Source organism: Bos grunniens, chromosome 16, assembly GCF_055505025.1.
Source record: "Bos grunniens cultivar Pamir isolate PY7600 chromosome 16, Bosgru_T2T1.0, whole genome shotgun sequence".
NCBI classification, from domain to species: Eukaryota; Metazoa; Chordata; class Mammalia; order Artiodactyla; family Bovidae; genus Bos; species Bos grunniens.
Genome location: NC_141180.1, coordinates 57,663,928 through 57,680,858, shown reverse-complemented (window position 1 = coordinate 57,680,858; position 16,931 = coordinate 57,663,928). Strand labels below are relative to the sequence as shown.

The following is a 16,931-nucleotide window of genomic DNA, read 5'->3' as shown; positions in this document are numbered from 1 at the left end:
TTCTCCTTCTGAGAAGTCCCACTACTAGCTCCTAAGAAAAAAATGTTCAAACTTATTTTTCACATAATCCACAGTAAGGACCCTATTTTGCATCCTAGCCCAGGCATAAACGTACGGTGAAAGAAATATTTCTGGAAAAACCAAAAACCTGTCCTTATACAGGATTCATTACTATTTTTCTATTTCATTCAATTCTAGTTTATTTTCTAAATGATGATCATACTCTACTAAATTGATTTTATGACCCAAACTATCATGACCTGTTTGAAAAACTGCTTACAGCATCATGTCACTAAATTCCTGAGACTGGTCACTGCGGTGTGTTTTCTGGCCTCCCACGCAGAAATGGTCTTTATCTTCTGGGGACCACAGTCCACTGGCAGGATTCTGAGATAAAGTAGGTCAGTAACTTCTAGAGGGAAGACTATTCCCTGTGATGGGAAATCTCAGGAAAGGGGTCTCAAGAGACGGTTCTCAAGCTTCAGGAAAGGGTTCTCAAGCCTCCAAAGAGGAGGCAGACTTCAAAAGGCAATGATGTCCCAGGCAGGGAAACAGCCGGAATGTGTTCCAAGCTCAGAACTGGAACGAGGCTGCAGATGAAGACTTGTGAGGCAACGTGAGAGACAGACCTGACGGTCTCTCTCTCTATGACTCACGGACCTTGTGAACATCAACCTCTTACAGCAGCAAGATTCTCACTGGTGAACTGGGGATGGTAATAACGTCAGCCTCACTTCCCAAAGAGGCTAGCTCTGAAGAGGCCGTGAAACAACATCCGGAAACCCACTGAGAAGTAAGCGCACTGAACTGATGGGGAGGCAACTGGTTAAGGGAATCCTCCGTGCTGTTCCGACCAGCATGTATCTCTCGCAATAACACAGCGATGTTCACACTGCTATTATCTCCCTTACATAGATAAGGAAACTGAAACTCAAAGAGGATACTTTGCTTGCCCAAGGTCACCCAGCTAGTTAAAGGCAGAGACAGAACTCAAACCAGACCTCCCTGCTAAGCACATTCCTCACCCGCTCTACGAGTGACCTGGGCCCTGAAACCTGGGACCCTTTGTTGCAGTGCTTGCAACTGGACAAAGGCCTCCTCCAGCAACAAAATACAAAGAAACTATAAGGGACTAAAAATAGCTGGGTGTATGGGCAGTTGGGGCATATTATGAACAGTAAGGATTCCCTGGTGGCTCAGACGGTAAAGCGTCTGCCTGCAATGTGGGAGACCCGGGTCCGATCCCTGGGTCCGGAAGATCCCCTGGAGAAGGAAATGGCAACCTACTCCAGTACTCTTGCCTAGAAAATTCCATGGATGGAGGAGCCTGGTGGGCTACACTCCATGGGGTCTCAAAGAGTCAGACACGACTGAGCGACTTCACTCACTCAAGATACAAAAAGACCAAAAAGCCCAACTTCCACTTTTGAAGAGCCTGGAGCAAAAGCAGGGGACTGAGAATGCCCTCCACGCACACGTCACTACCAAAGGGGTGGGCAAACCACCTAAGTAAGCCAATTCTCCAACCCAATCCCGGCTGACCCCCACCTTCACCCCATATAGGGAAACAGCTAAACTGTTACTTGTTCTCACTCACCCGCAACCCCAAAAATGCAGGAGGGGTGGGTTCGATTCCTGGGTCCAGAAGATCCCCTGGAGGAGGAAATGGCAACCCACTCCAGTATTGTTGCCTGGAAAATTCCATGGACAGAGGGGCCTGGCAGACTATAGCTGTGGGGCCGCAAGAGTCAGACATGACTGAGCAACTAAACAACAGTAGATTATCGGAGCGCCTGCAGTTGCTGAGCAACCTTGACTTTCTTGTCTGCCCTCTAGTCAATTTTTATTGATTAAGGAGGCCAAGAACCCCAGTCGGTAACAGTGGGGAAGTCAGGGAGACTGTTAAAGGGTAAGGGTGAGGCAGTAAATGAGTGAACAGAAGGACAGAAATGTCTAGAAAGGAGCATTGGCACTAGAACAGCAAGTCCTTGAATGTCTGCAGTGTCAGGGCCTCATTCTGGATGCAATGAAGGTTTCAGAGCAGATTCTGCTGAGACCTCATCTGTGATTCAGAAAGATAGATCAGGCAGTAAGTACTGTCTGAGAGGCAAAGATTGCCACCAGGAGACACCCAGTCACCTGATTAGTCACGGTGCTCACAGGTAGCTCTGCAAAAGCGAGGACCCTTAGCCCTGGCTTGCTGTCTTAAGATAAAAACAAAACCAAAACACTGGCATATAGCCTGGAAACTTGATATAAGTTAATGTGTGTCCCAGCATGTATCAGTGGTACTGAATTTATTGAATAACTGGAAACATAGTACCTTAGCACTGGGCATTATCAAGTGCTGAGGAAGGATGGGAGATCTTTCTTAATGGGTTAAAAAAAAAAACCCACAAGAATTAAAAAGAAACACCTCCTCAAGAGAGAGGGGATATATGTATACATAACAGCTGTTTCACGTTGTACAGCAGAAGTCAACACAACATTGTAAAGCAATTATACTCCAATTAAAAAGAAAATAAAAGAAATACTTCATCCCAGGAGATTTCTTTTCAAAAGATGTCAAGATTGTTATTTACCCATTTATATTTATACTGAAATAAAAAGGGTTAATTGTCTTTCTGATACCCTGTTGCAGTTTTTCTTAATGGATCATGTTTGAGCCTAATAAATAAAATCAACCACAACAAAGGGCACTTGTTTCTCTGATGAGAATTTTAAAGAAATGTGCTTCTGCTGTGCTTTGCAGCAGAAGATGGGGTGTGTTTTTTAGAAGGCATTTTTTATTCCATGGAAATAAGAAAATCAAGAAATGGCTTTTGCCATGCTATTCTCAGAAATCAAAACCAGAAAGTTACCTAAATGTCCATTAACCAAGAATGGATAACTACAAGGTGGAATATTCACACAGTGGAACATTATAATGAAAATGAATGATCTAGGACAACCTTCAACAATATGGATGAATCTCCTCAATGTAATGTTGAGTAGAAGAAGCTGGGCAAAAATTGTACCAACTATAAGATTCCATTCATATAAAGTACAAACGCAAGTACAATGAATCCATGCTGTTACAAGTCAGAATAGTAGTGACCTGGGAGGGTGGCTAGTGACTAGACAGGAGCATGCGGGGCGAGTGGAGGCGGGAAGCCCTGGGGTGATGGTATCTTCTATTTCTTGATCTGGGTGTTGAACATGGAAGTGTTCAGTTCACTAAAATCCACTGATTGCATATTTATGATATATGTACTTCTGAGTATGTATATTATACTTGAGTAAAATTTTTAAGTTAAAAAAAGAGAAATGGTTTTTGTTCACAAGACTTCACATCAGCTGTTTGTTCCCCTGAGTGTCTGGGAAGGACAGTCTTGCTTTCTAAAGCAGTGACTAAAATGTCAGAAATGCAACCATTCAGTGGACTGTGGACACTGGAGAAGCCAGCCATCCTGATGGAGTCCAGAGGCAGTGCAAGATGACAGAAAGAGCCAGAAACGGAAGCCCAAGATCCCAGCCCTGCCTCCACTGTTAGCTGGGGTGACTTAAGAAGTCACCAGAATCTCTGGTCCCTTTTGCTCATCTGTAAAGTGAAGGCCTTGGAGTCTAATTTCCCCAAGGCCTTTCCAGCTGTAACATGCTGTGGTCCTTCCCTGAATGAGGACACAGGATTCAAGGTAAGGCCAGCTTGCCCCTTGGCCTGAAATACAGACAGGCTCCTGTTAACACAGCCAGGCACTGAGCTCACCTGTCCCTGAAGCAGCTTAGGTTGGAACCCAGCAATTCCACTCACCACCTGAAGCACAATAGAATCCCGCTCTTCAGGTTGTTCTGAATGCTAAGTGACCTATTCATGAATGGTGCCTAAGAGCAAGTGTGCCCTCCATAAAAATGTTAGCTCCCAGATGTCTCAGACCTCCCAGACCTCCTTAAACAACAACCCCATGAAATGGGTACTACTGCTATCCTCATTTTAAAGATGAGGGGTTGGGAGGCTGAGACAGGTTCAAAAGTTGCCTGAAGTCATCTGGTTCTTAAGTGGCAGAGCCCAGACCCAAACCCAGGCAGCTTGAGCCCAACCCCAATCTTTTTGCCTCTGAATTCTTTACCTCTATGGGAGCTACCAGTGCATTTTGTCAGCCCCTGTGGACCGCAGGGCTCAGCTAGGTACGGCAAGGCACTTCACCACTGATGTTTTTCTATCCAGGAGTTCCAATAGCTGTGGAGCGAAAATGAGCAGGATCATCCAGTTTTCCCTTACATATGTTTCCCAAACGAGGTCACAATATCTACTGGGACCTACTCTTCATTCTTTGCTACTTTCCACCTACCTGTTCTCTTTCTCAGTAACATAAGATGAGGATGAATAACCAACAAGCTCACATATGTGGCATCTTAAAAAAGTTAAAAAACAAGCTCACAGATACAGAGAACAGATTGGTGGTTGACAGAGGTGGTGGCAGGGAGCGGTGGGTGCAAAATGGGTAGATGGAGTCAAAAGGTACAAGCTTATTATAAGATAAATAAGCCCTAGAGATGCAATGTACATCACGGTGATTATAATTCATAATACTGTAACCCATATTTGACAGTTGCTAAGAGAGTATATCTTAAAATTTCTCATCAAGAGAAAATAAAAACTTACTATGTATGACAATGGACATTAAGCATGCACTATTAATCTGTTAATATTTATACAGTGGTGATCACTTCACAATATTATACAAAGATCAAATCATTATATTATATACCTGAAACTAATGTTATATGCCAACTATATCTCAATTAAAAAAGAATAAAAACAGAATGTGCTTTGAAATGGTAAAATGCTATGATGGTGAACTCCATTTTTAAAATTCATTAAATTATATATATATATATATATATAAACTGAACCTTAAAAAAAAGGATAAATTAAAGGATTATGAGTTTTCATCATAGATTCTCTTTTCAAAAAGTGTCACCACCACACTTTTTAGAAATTCCCCTATTGCAGTTAACTTTTTTTAAACAAATTCATTTAGAAATGTTTAGGAGCTCATGTGTTGCTGTTGTTCTTTTTTGCTTTTCTCTCTGGATTCATTCTGGATATCACTTTATAAAACAGATGTGAGATTCTCAGAACTGAAGATATCTTCTGTATTACTTGTTTTTCTTTGTAATATTTACCTCTAAGCCCCACTTCCACCTTCCTCAAATCAATTAAAAATAAAGGGCTGCATAATCTTTGTTCTGGCTTTCCTGGTAACTCACTATAAAGAAACTGCCTGTAATGCAGGAGACTCGGGTTTGATCCCTGGGTTGGGAAGATCTCCTGGAGAAGGGGATGGCAACCCACTCCAGTGTTCTTGCCTGGAGAATCCCATGGACAGAGGAGCCCGGTGGGCTATAATCCATGAGTTGCCAAGAGTCGAACACAATTGATTGACTAACACTTTCTCTTTCACTCTTTGCTGAAATTCTCCATCAGTTTGGGGATTGACCCTTCCTGAATCTCTCTGAAAAAAAACCTGTACTCAAGAAGTTGGAGAGGGGAGATATAGTATACCATGTTAGTGTCCAGTGAGAAAACTTTTGAAATCTCAGTGCTGACCTTCACCCTGAGTCTGACCTTGAGCTCATAGTAGGAGAGATGCTAGTGATGTGCCTTCCTTCTGTCTCCCTGAACCCCCACTTTGGACATGGAGGTGGAGATTCAAGTGAACCAACAGACAGACCCATCACAGGAGCATATTTCTGGCCAAAATAAGTGAAGCAATGAGGGTCACTGAGCAAGTTCACTTGGGGCATGACCTTGGATAGATCCCACCTACTCTCTTCCAAGCTTTATCAAAATGATACTCAATTCAAACAGGCTGCGCTTTATGTTCACAATATCCATGGGTGGGCAAAATGGAGCAGTAGCAAGCCAGAGATCTGGGGGGCCCTGGAGCAGGCAGCATGAGCATGAGCCTAAGTAGAACAAGGATAAATCATTAGCAACTCTGTCTCCCGAGAATCGAGAATCGATGCCACCATTAGGCAAGAGACTAAGGTCATAGTCTCTACATGTAACCGGCCAACTTTCTAACACACCTATGAAAAGGCAAACAAATGAAGAGTTCAGCGCAGTCCATATGTAACACTTAAAAGGATTTCAACTTAACCCCAAGTCAATCCTACCTCTGATATTCAGGGCTTCGGACTTTTTCTCCTTTTTCATCGTCTCTTCTGGCTCATTCTGGGTGTTCAGGGAATCACCTGCATTCAAAGAAGAAACCTCGTGTTGTGTATAAGTTCTACAAGCAAAAAGAACCAATGGACTCAAAACACAGTTTTGTTATTTTCAAATCCTACTACCTTCCCAGATTCCCGCCTCTCCAAACACGCAGTCCAATTTTGGCCTTGAAATGAGCCTTGTGATTTAAAAAAAAGGGGGGGCGGACATGGGAACCCACCCTCATCCCCCCCAAACCTTTAACTCGCAAGAAGACTGAAGGATGCGCAAAGGGGGAGAGGGCAAACAAGGTGCAGATAGCTACAATGGAGGGGGAGGGGTGCTATCTGTTGCCCAATAATAATAACTGATCTCCAAGGAAATCAATACTCTTATACAAGGAGACTCCTATACAAGAGGGAGGGGGAAAGAGGGGCCCAAGGATCCAGGAGGAAAAAGAGAAATTGTAGGAATATGTTCAGTTAGCGGCAGAGACCTAAAGCCGGCCTGCAGTGGAAATCGATTACTTTTAAGCAGGCAGGTATAAAAGAGGGCGAGGAGGAAGGGACCGCGCGGGAGGAGGGAAGGGCAACGCGGGCCAGAGGATGCAACCGAAAGGCACCTGCTACGTTTGAGAACACGGTGGCCCCCTTCTCATCCTTCCTGTCCACCGAGGACACGCGGAGGGTCACGGCCGAGTCGCGGCCGGGGGCGGGCAGGGCGCCGGCGTGCCAGCCACATTCGGCGCCTTGGGGATCCCCGAAAGCGCCGCGGCTGCCGACCCCGGCCGCGGGCTGCGGATGCTGCTGCTGCTGCAGTCGGCGGCGGCGGCCACAGCAGGCGAACCAGGCGGCGCAGTCCTGGAAGATGAGCAGCCCCACCACGTTGACCGCCAGCCCCAGGGCGCCCACGATGAGCACCAGTTCGGGGTCATCAATGCGCTCCGGCCGGGCCAAGCGCAGCACGGCCTCCACGAAGATGGTGAAGCAAAGCGCGGTGAGGAAGACTGCGTTGCTGAGCGCGCCCACCACCTCGGCGCGGGCGTAGCCGTAGGTGGCGCCCAGCCCCCCGCGGGGGCGCCGGGCGATGTAGCCGGCGCTCAGCCCCACGCACAGCGAGATCAGGTCCGAGAGCATGTTGAAGGAGTCGGACAGAAGCGCGATGGAGTTGCCCAGGTAGCCCGACACCAGCTCCGCCACGAAGAAGGCGACGGTGAGCACGAGCATGAAGAGCAGGCGGCACGTCTTGCCGGAGTAGCGGCCCATCCCGGCCCGGCCGGACGCCCCGCGCCGCCTCCGCCGCCACAGGTGGGGCGCGACGTCCTGCACTCCGCGGTGCCCCGGTCCCCGCCTCCCGGGCCGCCCTGCCGGCCGGCGCCCGGGGCTTCTTATAAGGCGGAGGCGGAGGCCGGCGGTCCCAGTCCTCGCACGTCCAGAGTCTAAAGGAGGGGCCGGGCGGGACCTTCCGCCGCCTCCCCGGCCGCTGCCCCTCCCTCGCTGCTCGGCCTCACTTGGCACGTGGCCACCGGCCAGTGTCTGTGCTCCTAAGAACGGAAGTGGGCAGAGAGGGGGGCTGCCCAAAAGAGGGGGCGTGCCTGCACGGCACTCGTCACAGACACCCCCTAAGCAGCGGTGGGGTCCACCCGACGACCCGCTTCTGAAGTCCCTCGGGTCACCCGGGCCGTGACTGTTGACTCAGGGATAAGGACCTTGACTGCTGTGGGGTGTGTTCGCAGTGGTGGACGTGAGCACCTTCGCGTACGTGCCCAGACACCAATTCATTCCCCACTAACCCGGGAGCACTGACCTGTCCCCCACTGCCCTTCCCGTGCTTCCTGCCTTGCATTTCTGAAGTCTGAGCTGACTCGGGGCTCCCACTCCACTACCACGGTAGTAGAGCTATTTTATTCCAGTCTTCTTGTTCACAGCCTTCTTAAAGGGCACGTTGTCGCTTCTGTCACCCCTTCATGGCCCAGCATCTTCCTTTGAGGATCTTGGCTCACAAGGCGGCCTTCCGGAGATAAGCCGCAGGCAGCCCTGGGGGAGAGGGCAGATTGGACTGTGCGTCCCGCCTCCCACCCAGCGCTCAGAAAGGCAGTTTCTTTGCAGTAGGTGCAGGTCCCTGGGCCACCAAAGAAGCCAGGGTCGGCCGCCTCTGTGTACTTGTCTCGTTCTCAGTTGAAGAGAGTATCTCTTCACCCCGGTGGGTCCCTCCCAACATGACCTGATACTCAAGAGTTCAGTGACTGACCTACATGAAGACTTATCCCAAATAGAGATCTTCTGTTGAGAACAGGCTGTAGTCCAAGTGAAGAAGCCCAGAAGAGGGTTTCTCAGGGAGAAACCAAGGATAGGCGTCCTGGAAAAAGGGTGTTTGCTCCTAGTCAGTTCAGGGAGTGGGGTGAGGGGAACCCTTGCAGGTTTCCTTTATTGGTTTGTTTCAGTGTTATACTTTTGTCTCATTCTGAAAAAGATCTGAGGGTGAAGTCAGATGATCGCTCTTCTCCCTCCCCCATTACCCAACTCCTGAACTTTAACCATTGATAAACACACACACAAACACACACACACACACATGCGCACACACACATCTGGTTTGGGCTTGGAAATGAATAAAAATGTCTCACTCCAAAAAAGCCACAGAATCCATTCACAGAACATTCTAATCCTAATTCCCATTGTCTTAGCCTTGTAAATCATGATCTTGTCTTTTAATGGTCCCTGAGGGGCCTTAAAATGCATGCAAAAACCTCCTGAATCTGAGCATTCCACCTAATATCAGGTGAGCCTTGAAATTCTAAATTCGGGGAGACTATTATGCATTCCTTTCCCACTTCCAGGAAAATATCAGTACACTGAGAACTGAGGAAATTGATCTTTCAAAGTCTTCTCTAAAAATTAATATTAAAATGATCAAGAACGTAAAAGCAGTAAGGAGATACAGGCCAATGAAAGTTTTGAAGCTGAGTGGCCTCACACAAGTTCTTTAATTGTCCAGGCCAGTTTTAACTACTGTAAAGAGGGAATAATAACAGTGTATTCTCACAGGGTTATGAGGATTGAATGGGTTAGTAGACATAAAGTGACTATAACAGTGATATTGTAACAGATTATAATAGCAAGCAGTCAATAAATGTTAGCTGCTGATTAAAAAAATTTAAAAAAGCAGACAGGAAGAAATAGAAGGTATGGAGTGAGGAAAAAGAAACTGGGCAAGAGTAGGGAAGAGTGAAGTAATCCAGAGGGCCACACTCAGTTCAGTTTCGTTTGGTTGCTCAGTCCTCTCTGACTCTTTGCGACCCCATGGACTGCAGTACACCAGGCTTCCCTGTCCATCACCAACTCCCAGAGCTTGCTCAAACGCCTGTCCATCAAGTCAGTGATGCCATCCAACCATCTTATCCTATGTTGTCCCCTTCTCCTCCTGCCTTCAATCTTGCCCAGCATCAGGGTCATTTCCAATGAGTCAGTTCTTCGCATCAGGTGGCCAAAGTATTGGCATTTCAGCTTCACCATCAATCCTTCCAATGAATGCTCAGGACTGATTTCTCTTAAGATTGACTGGTTTGATCTCCTTGCTGTCCAATGGACTCTCAAAAGTCTTGTCCAACACCACAATTCAAAAGCATTAATTCTTCGGTGCTCAGCTTTCTTTATAGTCCAACTGTCACATCCATACATGACTACTGGAAAAATCATAGCTTTGACTAGACGGACCTTTGTCAGCAAAGTAATGTCTCTGCTTTTTAATATGCTTTTTAATCTAGGTGTATCATAGCTTTCCTTCCAAGCAAGCAAGTTTTTCTTCTATCTTTTAATTTCATGGCTGCAGTCACCATTTGCAGTGATCTTGGAGCCCCCCAAAATAAAGCTTGTCACTGTTTCCATTATTTCACCATATTTCCACATATTCCCCGTGAAGTGATGGAACCTGATACCATGATCTTAGTTTTTTGAATGTTGAGTTTTAAGCCAACTTTTTCACTCTCTTCTTTCACTTTCATCAAGAGGCTTTTAAGGTCTTCTTTGCTTTCTGCCATAAGGGTCATGTCATTTGCACATCTGAGGTTATTGATATTTTTCCCAACAATCTTGATTCCAGCTTGTGTTTCATCCAGCCCGCATTTCCCATGATGTATTCTCCAAGCCAAGCTTCAGCAATACATGAACCATGAACTTCCAGATGTTCAAGCTGGTTTTAGAAAAGGCAGAGGAATCAGAGATCAAATTGCCAACATCTGCTGGATCATGGAAAAAGCAAGAGAGTTCCAGAAAAATATCTATTTCTGCTTTATTGACTATGCCAAAGTCTTTGACTGTGTGGATCACAATAAACTGTGGAAAATTCTTCAAGAGATGGGAATACCAGACCACCTGACCTGCCTCTTGAGAAACCTATATGCAGGTCAGGAAGCAACAGTTAGAACTGGACATGGAAGAACAGACTGATTCCAAATAGGAAAAGGAGTATGTCAAGGCTGTATATTGTCACCCTGCTTATTTAATTTATATGCAGAATACATCATAAGAAATTCTGGGCTGGAAGAAGCACAATCTGGAATCAAGATTGCTGGGAGAAATATCAATAACCTCAGATATGCAGATGACACCACCCTTATGGCAGAAAGTGAAGAGGAACTCAAAAGCCTCTTGATGAAAGTGAAAGAGGAGAGTGAAAAAGTTGGCTTAAAGTTCAGCATTCAGAAAACTAAGATCATAGCATCTGGTCCCATCATTTCATGGCAAATAGATGGGGAAACAGTGGAAACAGTGTCAGACTTTATTTTTCAGGGCTCCAAAATCACTGCAGATGGTGACTGCAGCCATGAAATTAAAAGACGCTTACTCCTTGGAAGGAAAGTTATGACCAACCTAGATAGCATATTCAAAAGCAGAGACATTACTTTGCCAACAAAGGTTCGTCTAGTCAAGGCTATGGTTTTTCCTGTGGTAATGTATAGATGTGAGAGGTGGACTGTGAAGAAAGCTGAGCGCCGAAGAATTGATGCTTTTGAACTGTGGTGTTGGAGAAGACTCTTGAGAGTCCTTTGGACTGCAAGGAGATCCAACCAGTCCATTCTAAAGGAGATCAGTCCTGGGTGTTCTTTGGAAGTAATGATGCTAAAGCTGAAATTCCAATACTTTGGACTCCAATGGGTCAACTCTCCTCATACGAAGAGTTGACCCATTGGAAAAGACTCTGATGCTGGGAGCGAATGGGGTCAGGAGGAAAAGGGGACGACAGAGGATGAGATGGCTGGATGGCATCACTGACTCGATGGACATGAGTTTGTGTGAACTCCGGGAGTTGGTGATGGACAGGGAGGCCTGGTGTGCTGCAGTTCATGGGGTTGCAAAGAGTCAGACATGACTGAGTGACTGAACTGAACTGAACTCTGCATATAAGTTAAATAAGCAGGGTGACAATATACAGCCTTGATGTACTCCTTTCCCGATTTGGAACCAGTCTGTTGTTCCATGTCCAGTTCTAACTGCTGCTTCTTGACCTGCGTACAGATTTCTCAGGAGGCAGGTCAGGTGGTCTGGTATTCTCATCTCTTTAAGAACTTTCCACAGTTTGTTGTGATCCACATAGTCAAAGGCTTTGGCATAGTCAATAAAGCAGAAATAGATGTTTCTCTGGAACTCTCTTGCCTTTTAAATGATCCAGTGGATGTTGGCAATTTGATCTCTTATTCCTCTGCCTTTCCTAAATCTAGCTTGAACATCTGGAAGTTCATAGTTCACATACTATTGAAGCCTGGCTTGGAGAATTTTGAGCATATTCTCACATGAGAATATGAGCATATGAGAATTGAGAGTATATTTGCATAGGTATTGGTAATACAGCACATGTAACAGAATTACTAACTGAGGCAGACTCTAATTTGAGAAGAGTGATGCCCAAGTAGTGCAGACTATGAGTCCCCTGAGACGTGTAATCTATGAGAGCAAGCCAAGCAGTCACCACAAAAGAAAGAGGCCTTTTGGAGATAACTTAACATTGCTAACACAGACCTCGCTGACTGCGCTTCTCTGCCATTCACAACTACAAGAAAAACCTTAGAGCGGCAGGACTATCTCACTTGTGCCTGTTGCCCAGTCATTCCCCTAACCGAAGGCAGATAAGAAGAATTATGTCATTGCCCCAGAGGGCAATCGATGGAACCTGAAAGCCAGCGACCAAGTAAGCATAGGTTGGAGCTGTAGTGCCCTGCCCAGGGCCTAGTTCCTGACTTGAAGAAAGGCTAAAGGCTAAGGGTATCAACCAAAAGCATTTAGGAAAATGTTTTGACTGAATAACCATAACTACATATATATACACATATGTATTTGTATATATACACATATAGTTGTGTGTACATGTATATAGTTGTGTTGTTGTTTAGTCACTAAGTCATGTACAACTCCTTGCAACCCCATGGACTGCAGCACTCCAGGATTCCCTGTTCACTAGCTCCTGGAGTTTGCTCAAACTCACTTCCATTGAGTCAGTGATGCTATTCAACCATTTCATAGTTGTCTGCATGTATACATATATAAGAGGCTTCCCAGGTGAAGCTAGTGGTAAAGAACCTGCCTGCCAATGCAGGAGATGCCAGAGATGTAGGTTCAATCCGTGGGTCAGGAAGGTCGCCTGGAAGAAGGCACCAATTCACTCCAGTATTCTTGCCTGGAGAATTCCATGGACAGAGGAGCTTGGCGGGCTACAGTCCATGGGTCACAAAGAGTCAGACATGACTGAAGTGACTTAGCATGCATGCACTCACGCATACATATACTAGTTGGTGTCTGTGTATATATACAAAAACATCTATATGTATATAGGTTATATATAATCTAAGTTAATTGCCAAAAATTTAGACTGTATCTTACAGTTATTATAAATTATGAGGTTTCAGTAGTTTTGTTCATTGAGTTCTGATTCTCTGCCCAACCCTGTGCTGAGCACTTTATAGTCATTATCTCACTTCATCTTTGGAGAAGGAAATGACAACCCACTCCGGTACTCTTGCCTGGAAAATCCCATGGATGGAGAAGCCTGTAGGCTACAGTCTATGGTAGGCTACAGTCTATGGAGTCGCAAAGAGTCGGACACAACTGAATGACTTCACTTTCACTTCTTCACTTCATTTTCATAAGAGCCCCATAAAATAAGTACAGGCAGACTTCAGAGATACTGCAGATTTGGTTCCAGACCACCTCAATGAAGTGAGTATCACATAAAGTGAATCACAGGAGCTTTGGGTTTCCCAGTGCATTTAAAAGTTATGTTTAAACTGTACTGTGGTCTGTAAAGTTTGCAATAGCATTATGTCTAAAAAAAATGTACATACTTTGATTAAAAATACTTTATTGCTTAAAAAAGTATAATCATCACCTGAGCCTTTACTGAGTCATGGTCGTAACGTAAAGATCATTGATCACAGATCACCAAAACAAATACAATAGTTATGAAAAAATTTGAAACACCTTGAGACTTTCCATAATGTGACACAAAGACAAAAAGTGAGCAAATGCCCTTGGAAAAATGGCACCAATAGACTTCCTTTAATGCAGGGTCGCCACAAACCTTTGATTTGTAAAATACACAGTATCTGTCTTCCAAGCACAATTAATCGAAGCACAATAAAATAAGGAATATTTTATGCAAATACATGTCTGCATTTACTTTGTAAGTCAGGAACATAAAGCCCTAAAGATTTTAAGATTTTTGTAACATCTTATGGTAAAACACAATAATTTATTAGCCAACCCAATAAATCGCCTAAAATCACACAATCTGTAAATGATAAAACAGAAATACTATCTAGGCATCAAACTCTTCAGTGTACTTTTACACTTTGCCCCCACATTATACTAATTTGATCATTCTTAACACTTCTTTTGTTCTAAAAAAATGAAAGAACTTTTTTTAAAGTTCATCATCTACTGGTACAGGACTTGATGTGCTCAGATCAGATCAGTCACTCAGTTGTGTCCGACTCTTTGCGACCCCATGAACCCCAGCACCCCAGGCCTCCCTGTCCATCACCAACTCCCGGAGTTCACTCAGACTCATGTCCATCGAGTCAGTGATACCATCCAGCCATCTCATCCTCTGTCGTCCCCTTCTCCTCTTGCCCCCAATCCCTCCCAGCATCAGAGTCTTTTCCAATGAGTCAACTCTTCACATGAGGTGGCCAAAGTACTGGAGTTTCAGCTTTAGCATCATTCCTTCCAAAGAAATCCCATGGCTGATATCCTTCAGAATGGACTGGTTGGATCTCCTTGCAGTCCAAGGGACTCTCAAGAGTCTTCTCCAACACCACAGTTCAAAAGCATCAATTCTTCAGCGCTCAGCCTTCTTCACAGTCCACCTCTCACATCCATACATTACCACAGGAAAAACCATAGCCTTGACTAGACGAACCTTTGTTGGCAAAGTAATGTCTCTGCTTTTGAATATGCTATCTAGGTTGGTCATAACTTTCCTTCCAAGGAGTAAGCGTCTTTTAATTTCATGGCTGCAGTCACCATCTGCAGTGATTTTGGAGCCCAGAAAAATAAAGTCTGACACTGTTTCCACTGTTTCCCCATCTATTTCCCATGAAGTGATGGGACCGGATGCCATGATCTTCGTTTTCTGAATGTTGAGCTTTAAGCCAACTTTTTCACTTGATGTGCTACAATTCATAAAGTCTGATTATGACACCCGAAATTCTTTTACATTGGTGCCGGGAGCCAGCGTGAAGAACTCCGCCCATGGCAAAGGTCATGAGGAAGGAGGCTTGGCATACGCAAAACTGGGATCGAGCCTCAGGAGTCCCCCCTGGAAATTCTCGAGCATCTACCCCCAAAACCAGAGTCTGCCTACTTTACTGCTTTGTGCTCTCACCTACACCTCTGACTTTATGGGGGGCTGTCCCCTACCACCTCTCTCAGAGAAGGAGTTAACTTAGAGCTCCAGTTAATAAAGTTCCTGGGCGTGACAAGAGTGTTTTAGTTCACAAACTCCTTTGGAAGTTCTCTAGCCTGCCTGAACAGGTTCTTCCGGCCACATGTGATTGTTCACAGCCTCCCAACCATGAGAGGCATGAGATGTTCTAAACTTTCTAAATACAGATTCCTTTGAGCAGTTAGAAGATTATTAGTATAGTATAGTGGGTTGATTAGAAATTATATTGATGAAGGGTTTTCATTTATTGGGCCAATGTTTGCCGCTAAGTTTCCATATCCCTTACCTACTGTGTTCCTGGGAGTGTATTGATTAATATAGTTGGTGTATATATAACATATTAATATATGTTGGTGAATGTAAGTAGTAGCTTTAATGTTTGTAACCTTGGACCCTTGAGTTAATTCTTTTCTTGTTATAGCCCACCACACCTTTGCCCTATAGGAATGCAACTTTATCTAATGCTTTCGGAGGGTGGCGCCTGACTCTAGAATAATCACCTTTAGAGAAAAATAAGTTTTCTGAAGAAAGGATCATAAAATGTTAATAGGCCTCCTGGCCAGAAGATGATGTAAATCACCTAAACTTTTGCATATGATAAGTTTGCAGGAAGAAAGCCTGGCTTTGATAAGGATCAAGGACTGCTGACCTTGCATGACTCTACCCCTTCCCCCATTATCCTCTATGCACAACTTAAGGTATAAAAACTACTTTGGAAAATAAAGTGCGGGCTTTGCTCACTGAAGCTTGGTCTCCCCATGTCATTCTTTCTCTCACCCTCTGGCTGAACTCCCATCTGGAGTGTGGAGGCTCGCCAAGCCTACTAATTTTGCCTGGGCTTCTAAGATCTGACCGGGGAGGCTTTAGTGTCTCCTCTCCTTCGGGAGAACGGGAGGACCCCTGAGGCCTACATAGGTGGCGTAAATTCCTTGTCTTGGAATTTTATTGGTTTTCCACATAAACCAAGTTATTCAGTCTCTTTTCTTCACTGAATTTCTTAGCTGAGCTATCCCTATTTAACCACTCTTTATATCTTTAATTCTATCATATCCTGATCGCCAACGCCGTCTCCCCTTCGAATTCCCTGGATCCACTGGGGCTGGACCTCAGTACCTTGGTGTTTAGCTCAGAAACTAAAAAGACTATTTTTTTTTTAGAAATTTTAAAAGCAGCTGTTATTGTTTTCATTTTTCAGTTCTCCTTGACAAGAGAAGATGCTTCCTTCGGAGAAAAGAGCAGACATGTTGTCCAAGGCAGCAAATTCTTACTCAAAAGAAGAGGTGGCTCTTTTTCTGCACAGCACTGTCTTCAGACTGCAAATACATAATCAAAGGATGGCCCTTTCTCATCATCAGCCCAGCTCCAAACATGCTGAGCATATTACAAACATGACTTTTCAAAAGGAAATTGCTTCTCTAGGTAGCTGAGGAATCTTATGTACAAATCAGTTCTTCATTGATAAATTCATATAATATGTATATTTGTAACAGTTCATAACTCAAAGGTATTTTTGTACGCAAAAGTATGTATTTCTCTTCCATGAAGATTTTTAGAATATATTAAAACTTAAAAGACACTTTAACTGAGGTGACTTTTTTTAAATAATAAAGGCATGAGACAAAAAAAGATAAAAATTAGGTAGTGGTCCACACCACTTTGGGCTGTTGATAGGGAGAAACTGTCAACATTTGCATTATAGCCCATGAGAAGGAGGCAGCTCTGATATGAATTTAGAGCTGTGCTATTAGCCTGTCCTGGAGAAGGAAATGGCAACCCACTCCAGTATTCTTGCCTGGAGAAT

The 16,931-nt window shown here is 44.6% G+C and overlaps 1 protein-coding gene across 4 annotated transcripts in view; it reads right to left on the bottom strand.

Moving 5' to 3' along the window:
* The window catches only part of SLC30A10 (solute carrier family 30 member 10), a 39,989-nt gene that overhangs the window by 10,476 nt on the left and 12,582 nt on the right, over positions 1-16,931 (bottom strand). Inside the window, exons 1-3 of one of the 4 annotated variants that reach the window (XR_015142819.1) lie at positions 6,816-7,612; positions 6,160-6,237; positions 4,107-4,216 (exon numbers count right to left, since the gene is read on the bottom strand). Coding sequence is in view for 3 of the 4 variants with exons in the window: in XM_086342752.1 (XP_086198878.1) it covers positions 6,160-6,237; positions 6,816-7,458 (721 nt within the window). In the remaining variant the exon portion in view is untranslated. Of the gene's footprint in view, positions 1-4,106; positions 4,217-6,159; positions 6,276-6,815; positions 7,613-16,931 lie in introns of those variants that run through there. The other 3 variants (XM_086342752.1, XM_086342754.1, XM_086342753.1) reach the window with 3 other exon arrangements.